This window comes from Phacochoerus africanus, chromosome 2, assembly GCF_016906955.1.
Source record: "Phacochoerus africanus isolate WHEZ1 chromosome 2, ROS_Pafr_v1, whole genome shotgun sequence".
Taxonomy (NCBI): domain Eukaryota; kingdom Metazoa; phylum Chordata; class Mammalia; order Artiodactyla; family Suidae; genus Phacochoerus; species Phacochoerus africanus.
Genome location: NC_062545.1, coordinates 123,528,328 through 123,538,972, shown reverse-complemented (window position 1 = coordinate 123,538,972; position 10,645 = coordinate 123,528,328). Strand labels below are relative to the sequence as shown.

General features: G+C 45.7%; 1 protein-coding gene across 1 annotated transcript in view; it reads left to right on the top strand.

Annotated features, from left to right (window-relative positions):
• The first annotated feature begins 3,783 nt into the window (after window positions 1-3,783).
• Window positions 3,784-10,645, top strand: part of SLC27A2 (solute carrier family 27 member 2) — a 48,804-nt gene continuing 41,942 nt past the window's right edge. Inside the window, exon 1 of the mRNA XM_047769444.1 lies at window positions 3,784-4,362. Coding sequence (XP_047625400.1) covers window positions 3,885-4,362 — 478 coding nt within the window. The 5' untranslated portion in view covers window positions 3,784-3,884. The remainder of the gene's footprint in view (window positions 4,363-10,645) is intronic.

Sequence of the window (10,645 nt, the reverse complement as noted above, 5' to 3'; positions counted from 1 at the left end):
TAGTAATAAAAACAGACTGTAGTTGGCTGGGGTGGGAGTGAGCTGATTTTACTGGAAAAATTTTAAGTTGGTACTTTATTTTGAAATACTATTGGACTGAGAAAACCAGAAACCTTTGAACCCCTACTAGAAAGAAGAACTGGACTTTAGAGTAGTGGATAGTTCAGGGGTAGAAATAGGCAAGAACAAAATAATACAGAGAGGAAAATGCAAGGCATTTTTATGAGAGTCTAGATCTGACTCATCAAAACAAAGCATTCTTGTGAAGACAAATAACCATAGGACATCACCAATACGAGGGATCTAATAAAGAATGATACCAAGGAACTTGTTCACAACACAGAAATAGACTCAAAAATTTTGAAACCAAACTTACAGTTACTGAAGATGACAACTGGTGGGGAGGGATAAAATGGGAGATTGGAATTGATATATACACACTACTATATATGGAATCGAGAAGTAACAAGGACCTACCGTGTAGCACAGGGAAATCTATTCAATATTCTATAATGACTTATATGGGAAAAGAATCTGAAAATGAATGGATACATGTATGTGCATAAGTGATTCACTTTGCTGTATACCTGAAACTATCACACTGTAAGACAACTATACTCCAAAAAATTTTTTTTTATTTTTAAAAGTGTTCTTGAAAATGAGGAGTTGAAATTAAGTTCTGATCCATTTTTAAATATTCAGCACCTAATGAGCTTCTGCTCATAGTAGAAACTCAATAAATATTTGTTGAGTGCAGTGAAAGTCCAACTCAGCATTAGAGGAGCCAGAGAATAAAGTTTGAACTTCGTTTTATAAATCAGAGCTTCCCAGCAGATGTTTCTAGAATGGGTAACCAATGTGCTAAGCTACCAACCCTCTTCTTCCCTGAGGGAGCCAGGCAGGACCCAGGGCATCTGGTCCCCTCCAGCCCAATGTGTTCTAGTATGCTGTATAAATATGGTAATGGTCTATAGATGCCATGAGTAGAAGAGGATGGGAGCAATGAGGGGGCCACTGAAGACAACTAAGTGTTAGAGATATAAGATGACAGCAATATTTCCACAAAGACTATTAGGCTGGTAGTAGAGCACAAAAGTGGAGCCCAGCCTTGAAGCGGCAATCATCGGGAAAAAGAGTTCCAAGGTATATATAAAAAACACAAGCTAATTGTCTCCTCAAATTCATTTTTTTCTCCCCCACTCCCTTTTTAATAAGACCCTGATATTTTCCACAGTATGGTGTAGGTGGGATTGACTGTACCCCCAGCTCGAAGGGTGAGCCCTGATTGGCTTCAACCAATCAGTGTTTCTCTCCCCCCAGCTCACACAGGTAGGCGCACAACCCAGTAAGAACTTTTTCTCTTTTTTTTTTTAAATTTATTTTTTTTTTAATGAGGACTCCTAAGGAAAAGATTCTTATATTTGTCTGAACCCAACACGGGAAGCATGGAACCCTAACGGACTGGCAGCCATCTCTGGACCATGAGGGGAGAGCTCACCTGAGAACAGAGGAGGTGGAGCAGAGAAATGGAGAAAGGAGAAAGGAAAATTTTCAGGTCCCAGCACTTAAGCCATAGCAGGTGGTTTACCTGAAGCCTATCCTCCCCCTGGACTCTTTTTTTTTTTTTTTTTTTGGTCTTTTTGTTGTTGTTGCTATTTCTTGGGTCGCTCCCGCGGCATATGGAGGTTCCCAGGCTAGGGGTCGAAACGGAGCTGTAGCCACCGGCCTACGCCAGAGCCACAGCAACGCGGGATCCCAGCCGCGTTTGCAACCTACACCACAGCTCCAGGCAACGCCGGATCCTTAACCCACTGAGCAAGGGCAGGGACCGAACCCGCAACCTCATAGTTCCTAGTCGGATTCGTTAACCACTGCGCCACGACGGGAACTCCCTCCCCCCTGGACTCTTAAGTATTAAATTCTTCTGTCTGCTTAAGCCAGTTTGGGTCTTGTTCTCTTTCACTTGGAGGCACAAGGCTAAGGTGATCCTCAGAATAAGAGAGGAGAAAGTGGGCATTCAAGCACACTGGAGAAAGCGTATCTGTTTAATAACAAGACAAAAGTGGACTAGGAGGCCACGCTGAAGTGATTAGTCTAAGGGGACCATGTGGCATTGGGATGGAAAAGAAGGGTTGGTTCTAGCTTCAACATGACAAAAAACAGGTGCACACCAGGATGGTTTCTGTCCCAACCCCTGCTTTAACATGACAGCCTTCTCCTCAGGGATAACCAAGGTCCCTGGCTCCTCCCCAGGGAAATGATGCAACATTAGACAGTAGCTGGAGTCGCCATGAAAGGCAAAAAGGAAAGGATTGCTGGAGCAGGTCCCAGGGATTAAAAGAGGGGGATTTTTTTTAATGGGGGAAGAGGAGATTGGGGTGGGGGGTTGCTACAGAAAAAAATAAAAAAAGAACATGAGTAGAAACCTAGAGAATTGGAGAGCAGCACAAGAATGTTACTAAGATAAAGAGTGGACCCTGGGACCAAACAGGTACCAATTCCAGAATCCCATTCATCACTTACTAGCCGTCTTAACTCACCTCTCTAAGCATCCCTTTCCTGTCTATAAAAGCATGAAAGTGCCACTTTTAGATGACTGTGAGGCTCCAAAAATATCTTATTGGGAAGCCCCTAGAAGAGCTTCTGGAAGCGGTAAGCATTCACTACTTGCAGTTGTCTCATAATGAATAAAATGGGTGGATGCAGGAAGACAGGAGAGGAAGAAAATAAAACGCTACTTTACATAAATCCTGACCTTCCTCAGTAGCAAGCAGCCAGGGTTCACTCTGTATAGAAGCAATACTAAGGGAAATTAAAGGACGACACTCAAAGATATGGCTTCTGAGAAATGCCAGTAACTTTTACTTAATTTCCTGTGTTGTACTATTCTCTCACAGAGCCACTTAGTATGTCGAACTGAACTGGCCTGACAATACTTGAGATTTTCAGCATACCGGGTAGAGACGGAATCCCTTCAAGAACAACACTTTATAACAAATCAAAATCTCCCCGAGCTTGATTTCAAGGGGCGAAATGTGGCGCTACCTCACACCTAATCTGGGCTAGCTGGGCGGGGCGGGACATCTCAGATTAGAGCGTCGTTTCCTCAGTACTGCCCAGGAGCTGGGATTAGTTGAAGGGCGATTACCGATGCTTTCGTTCACCATGGAATTCTTTGTCCCAAGAGCCCGCCTGGCAATTAGGTTGGGGTTGGGGGCGGGGGCAGTGGGGTGGGGGGTGGCGGAGAGCGAATGTGAGACAAAGAGAGACAAGCAGAATGCCCCTGGGACCTGGAAAGAAAGATGAGATTCTGATTGGGCAGTGGCATCTGGCACCCGATAATAATAGGACTGTCTCCCATTTACAAGGCACTTTACTGACAATAACAGGCATCTCGATAAATCGTTTTATTCGTATAGCAGTAAATAACAATCTCCCTACGCCTGCATTATCTCCCCTAATCTTCTAACGTCGGCTAAGGAGTCTTACGATCACCATTTTGATAAGGTTACGACGTCGGGGAGCCCAGTCTTGCCCCCAGACCTCCAAAATCTTTCTCCAGAGGTTTCCACGAGCCTCCCAGCCGCCTTCTCCACCGGGGGAGGTCCGCAGGGGCACGCCAGGCGCTCAGGTGGCTGCACCCCCATAAGGGGGCGGGCTCAGCCGGCCGATCGCGCCCGCAACGCTCAGCAGCCCCAAAGCCACTCCACCTGCCCGAAAGCCCGCAGCGGTGCTGGCAGCCCAGACGCTCCGCAGTCGTCTCCGCCTCGCCGCGCGCCCCGGCGCTGCCAGCCAGTAGTCCGCTGTGAGTCCGCCCCGCCGCCGCGCTGTACGCCCGGAGTGCGCCCTCTACCCTGGAGGGGACAGGGGGCCCCGCTGCTGTCATGCTGCCGGTCATCTACGCGGCCCTGGCGGGGGTGCTGCTCCTGCCGCTGCTGGTGAATCTCTGCTGCCCCTACTTCTTCGAGGACTTGAACTACTTCCTGAAGGTGGCCAGGGTGACCCGGCAGATTCGCAGCTACCGGCAGCGCCGGCCAGTGCACACTATCCTCAACGCGTTCCTGGATAGAGCGCGCCAGACCCCGCGCAAGCCTTTCCTGCTCTTCCAGGACGAGACGCTCACCTATGCGCAGGTGGACCGGCGCAGCAACCAAGTGGCGCGAGCTCTGCGCGACCACCTTGGCCTCCGGCAGGGAGACTGCGTGGCGGTCTTCATGGGTAATGAACCCGCTTATGTGTGGCTCTGGCTGGGGCTGGCCAAGCTGGGCTGTGCCATGGCGTGCCTCAACTACAACATCCGCGGGAAGTCCCTGTTGCACTGCTTCCAGTGCTGCGGGGCGAAGGTGCTACTGGCCTCGCCAGGTGAGCCTTGGGGACCGCCTCGCCCTGGCGCTGGGCTCCTCTGAACGTTGACATACCCGCCACCGCGCTGCGGCATAGGGCTTAGGAGAGGAAGGTTCAAATCAATTCCACCTGCAGGTGAGAGGGAGGGGATGGCAACCCTTCCTCAAAACACTAATTAATGATCCTTAGGACCTTCTGTCGTGGAAGCTGACTGTGCCAGACTCTGTGTTAAGCACCATACATAATGTTGTTGTTAATGCTCACAACAGGTAGGGTTGACTATGGGACATTATAAATCAGACAGACCGCAGGGGAGAGAGGAGAAGACTTGTGCCCCAGATCACAGAATTGAGAGGAGGGAGCTATCTACCTTCAGAATCCAGGCTCTCAACCACTGCCAACATCTGCATTAAAATGCACAGGGTTTTGGGTGTAAACTTCAGAGGCTCCAGAGAGACTGTTTTCACCTCTGCTACTATATTGGCTGTGTGATCCTGTGAAATTCACTCCCTCTCTCTGTATCTCGGTTTCCTCCTCTAAAATGGTCTTCAAGACTGCTTCCAGCTCTCCAATGCCGTTAGCCTCCCTGGATTCTCACTGCAGAGAGGTGACTCCCCACCCCATCCCCAAGGAGAAGGCTTTGGGCATCTGCCACAGGGGTGCTAGGGAGCCCTCATTATGTCTGTAGTAACAGTGACCTTTAGTTCTGTAATTGCTTCCATGGGTCGAGACCTTAAATGGTCACTTCATGCTCCAGTGCTGACCCTGTCAGGAAGAAACCAAGAAACTGTTGTTACCCATGAAGCTGCTGAGTTTCCCTTCCCAGAAAGCTTGTCCCTGCAGTGGAGTAAGGATCAGGGGTTACTTCTCTACTAGTAAGAAGAGGCCTAGCCAGATGTAGGCTAAAAGACATGGAGTACTAGGGATTCAGGAGGCCTCGCCTTTCTGGAATGTCTTTCTGTCCAAAGCCCTAGGCTAGATGCTTGTATTACCCTGAGAACTAACACATCATTACCCGCTGCCATTCAGCTGAGGAAACTGAGGCTTAAAATTCTGAGCTAGGTCTGTCCAGTTTCAAAGTTCATGACTTTCCTTGTATCATGCTACGTTCTTCTGCATGAATGGAAAGTGTTATCGCTGCAAGAAACTAAGCATCCATCCAGTCTCCCCCTTCATTTCATGGCTGAGGAAACTGAAGCGAGCTAAGGAGTTTGCCTCGTATCACGGAAAGATGAGATGTCTGTTTACTTGTGGGAAACCAGGAAACTCACACACCTGTTTCACAGGGCATGAAATAAATACCCCCCTCCAAAAAAAAATGAAGGCTTTGTGTAAAAGTCTAAAAGCAGGGGGGCAATTATAAAAGCAGCCAAGTTATCTGAAGGGGGTGGTCCTTTTAAGAAAATTCCCAACAATTTCTCATTGGCCTGAAAAAAGAGACAGCTTCACTATTTGGTAACTGGAAAACTCTCTTAAACCTATTATTTTACCAGTTGATTCAGAGGAAAGTTATTAGCACAGCAATCTTTGTACCTCTTCAGGAGGGATTTAAATATTTTTAACCTGCATATTATCCCAGGGCCCCTATGAGGGAGGTCAAGGACTAGGAGCTTTATTGACAAAGAAGCTTGGATTTAAATAACTATAAGAGAGTTTGGTTCTGTAATCAGATCAGAAATACAACTAGGAGTTCCCAGAGTGGCACAGCAGGAATAAATCCAATTAGGAACCATGAGGATGATCCCTGGCCTCACTCAGGGGGTTAAGGATCCGGTATTGCCATGAGCTGTGGTGTAGGTCGCAAATGCGGTTAGGATCCTGTGTTGCTGTGGCCGTGGTAAAGGGCGGCAGCTATACCTCCAATTGGACCCTTAACCTGGGAACCTCCATATGCAGTGGGTGCAGCCCTAAAAAGCAAAAAAAAAAAAAAGAGAGAGAGAGAGAGAGAAACAAAGAAAGAAAAAAGAAATACAACCAAATATCTCCTTCCCCACTCAAGCCTCTGCCACTGAGTATTATGCTTTGGTCACCGTACGTGGAGAGTATAATGACATTCAGATCAAAGTTGAACTCTCCATGGACCTGTGGAACTCTGACAGTAAACTGACCTTTGAGAAAGGCCACACTTTTGAAGAACATTCTGTTTTTCCAAATCACTGAGAGACCATTACATACTATGCAGAATTACACTCTGATCTGAACCGGTTCCTGCAAAAGGGGTAACAGAGTCCAAAGTTGCATGCTTGTTAGTAAGTATGCCATGTGTAAATGTGTTGAGTGATACTTAGAATTCTTCAAAGTTTGTAAGAATCTTAGAGATATCCTAATCCTATAATACTCCAATCAATATCCTAGCGTGTTATACTGCAATCAAAAGTTTAGAAGAGTCACTTTAATAAGCATAAGAAACACCTAGGAAGCTTATTTTAAAAAACAGATTCCTGGAGTTCCCGCCGTGGCGCAGTGGTTAACGAATCCGACTAGGAACCATGAGGTTGCGGGTTCGGTCCCTGCCCTTGCTCAGTGGGTTAAGGATCCGGCGTTGCCTTGAGCTGTGGTGTAGGTTGCAAACGCAGCTCGGATCCCGCGTTGCTGTGGCTCTGGCGTAGGCCGGTGGCTACAGCTCCGTTTCGACCCCTAGCCTGGGAACCTCCATATGCCGCGGGAGCGGCCCAAGAAATAGCAAAAAAAAAAAAAAAAAAAAAAAACAGATTCCTAAGCCTCATCTGACCCCCTCCCCAAACACTGATTCAGTAGGACTGAGATGGAGCCCAGGAATGTGTATTTTTAGCAAGCCCCATCCCACCCCTAGATGATTTTGAAGTAAGTCATCTAAGGACCAGGCTTTGAGAAACAGTCAGTCTGAATCCCACTCATTTAATAGTTGAATACATAAAGGTCTAGAGGGTTGTTATCACTTGCCCAGGGTCAGAGCCCAGTTTTTTTCTCACTTCCAGGTCACTTTTTATGGTTCTATTACACCATCTGAACGTGGTACATAAAGGTGAGAAGTTTTAGAAATGTTTGAGGGGTGACAATTCAATGGGGTTTGATTCTTTGAATTTCAGCCTCAGGGCTCGTGAACAAGTAAGAGCTCTTGAGTTCCAACCACCCATCAAATTCCGGAGTGCGTGTAAAAGATGGCACAGTGGCATTTATCAGGAAGATTGATTCACATGTCATGAAGTTGACATGAAATTCCTATCAAGAACTTCAGTACCCAATTTTTCCATCAGAATGAACTAATTTTTTTTCCATTTTTTAAAGTTTTATGGAAGTACAGTTGATTTACAATGTTGTGATAATTTCTGCTATATGGCAAAGTAATCCAGCTATACATATATACACAAAGAATTTACTATTCTTAAAGAAAGACAAAGACTCACAAACACATCCCTGAATTAAACAGAAGCACCCATCTCCCAGAGAATATAATTTTCTCTCTGAAGTAGATTTCAGGATCCTTCTCTGTAGAACAGGGATGATACAAGTGATCATCTGGAAAAAAAAAATGCTTCAGCAGTTGGAACCTGCATCAATATTGTAGTTGACAGGAACCAAGTTTTTCAAACAACTTCCAAAAGATAGAATATGGGAAAGACAGGAACCCATATTTAATTCCATGCAACAGAGGATATTCTGTAAAAATATCCAAAAGAACCCCCAAAATAGTAAATTTGCTTTGTTTCCATTTATGCTAGCCTAAAGACTGTCACTAAACTAGCTCCCTGCTGAAGATAACCCAAGGTCCTTCATCAGCTCACTGGCCTGGTCTACACTGTGTGGCTCAACGTAACTAGGCATGGCTCCCACAGCATCAACAGTATTCTTGTTTAAAACTTTAGTAAAAGGAGTTCCCATCGTGGTTCAGCGGTTAACAAATAGGATTAGCATCCATGAGGACTCAGGTTTGATTCCTGGCCTTGCTCAGTGGGTCTGGCATCGCTGTGGCTGTGGTGTAGGCCAGCGGCTACAGCTCCAATTCGACCCCTAGCCTGGGAACTTCCATAGGCTGCAGAAAAAAAAGAAAAAAGAAAAACTTTAGTAAACCATTAAAGATACTCTATTTCAAGACTGAAACCCAGGGAGATTACAAAATGTTCCCAATAATCTTTGACCTGGTTTTTCAGGGTTGTGAAAAATAAAATTGGACTTTTGGGGTGGGGGGCACACCTACAGCATATGCAAGTCCCCAGGCTAGAGGTCAGATCAGAGCTGTAACTGCTGACCTACGCCACAGCCACAGTAACACAGGATTCAAGCTTCATCTGCAACCTACACCACAGCTTGCTGAGCGAGGCCAGGGATCAAACCTGCATCCTCATGGATACTAGTCAGGTTTGCTACTTCTGAGCCACAATGGGAATTCCAAAATTGGACCTCCTTTAAACAACATGATAAGAGAAAATGCTTCCAAAAGCTTTCAAAAACTATGGCATCTTGCAAAGTTCTAGAACAGAACTTCAAAATAAAACTAGGGTCAGGACCAAGGAGAACGCTTGTCAAGCAAACTTTTGAGGTCAGACAGAGAAAGCAGATGGTGCAACAATTTGATTTCATATCAAGAAACATTTAGAGTCCCCACAAGGTGTAAGCTAGTTTCCACGGTGGGATAGGGAGAGAGAAGCTGAATTAGCTCAAGGCTCCTACAATCTAATAGGAGAACTAAGCTGCATACAGAAATGATTGTGACACCCAGGAGAACCTTCTAAGTATGCTGGGAGAGCTACAAAGTGCTGTGGAGGGAGAAGAGCAGAAGGTGAAGGCTGTTTGAGGGCATTAACATCAGAGCTGGGCAAGTGCAGTTGGAGAGGGGAATTCTAGGCAAAGGAGTCGAGAGGCAGTTTTCATTAAGTTCCCAACACAGCAAGATACTTCATTAAAGAACTTTACTGTGTAAAGACAACAGCAGACTGGACTTAAATAGTAATCATTTTTGGAGTTCCCGCTGTGGCTCAGCGGTTAACAAATCTGACTAGTATCCATGAGGATGAGGGTTCGATCCCTGGCCCTGCTCAGTGAGTTAAAAAGAAAAAAAAAAAATCATTTCTTAAGCTGTTTACTGAAGAGACTACTGTAGAGAGAGTAGGGACTCTGAGAACCCAAGGAATGGCCAACAACCGTGGCCTCACTTCCATGCAAGGAGATAATTTTCCAGTGCAAACTTTAGTCAAGGATCAAGGCATATCTCCATTCCTCTCATCTTTCTGGGCTGCCTAAGGAATAACTAAGAGTTGTTGCTTCAATGCACTTTGTCTCAAAGTCTTGCAGTTCCCCTATATATATCTTTGAATAATGCCCTAGTAATAGCCAGCATGTAAAGGTCACTCAGTAAATATTTTTTTGCATTACTGTTCCATCATTCTAGTTGGTGTAACAGGCTTTCTTCTCTGAAGTTTAAGAACCATTGGGATAGGCATGAAAAATGATGTAAAAAATATCAAATATATCCTGATATGAGAAAATCCTTTTAGATCCAATCTCCTCCAGGCCCAGTCTCTCCCTACCTACCTTGTTTGACCTCGCAGTTTACTTCTGGCTGTGGGCTGCAAGAGAGAGGGGCTTTCTCTGGCTCATTGCCAGAGGGGGAGCTGGTGATGAGCACAAGATGGACTGGGGAGAGTCTGTGCCTAGGATGGTAGAGGACAGAAACCCAGACACCAAATGAGGAGTGTATTCAGGAGCTAGGATCCCAGCCAAGTAGCCCAAGGTCTGATAGAGAGCTAGCCTGAAGACATTCTCTAAAATTTTTCGTCTTGCCCTCATCATAACTAAAGGTTACAAGGGTGGGTAGCTGTACAGCTCCATTCAAAAACAAACTAGCACATTGCTAGCATATTTGAGAATGCTTAACAGTCATTTTCTTTAGAAACAGAAAGGAGTGAAGACATAAAAACAAAATAAACTCTTAATCAGCTCTTGTTAATGTTATTGGATCAGATTATTCTGTATAATGAGTGGCCAGTGTTTGGAAAGGACCTCCCACAGCCTCTGAGAAACAGGGAAATATGTAATCAGTAGGTAGGTGACTTCGTCGCTCATGAATATCAAACTATGATAATTACGTAAGGCCTGTGTAACCTGGTAACCTCGTGACAAGGAATTACCCTTGATTCCAGTGCTTTTTTTTTTTTTTTTTGGCTGAATCTGCAGCATGCAGAAGTTTCCTGTCCTGGGGTCCAACCCATGCCAGAACAGTGGCCTAAGGCACAGCAGTGACCATGCCAGATCCTTAAGCACTAGGCCACGGGGGGACTCTTCCAGGGTTAGTTAGAAAACAAGATTCTTGAACTGAGCCAGA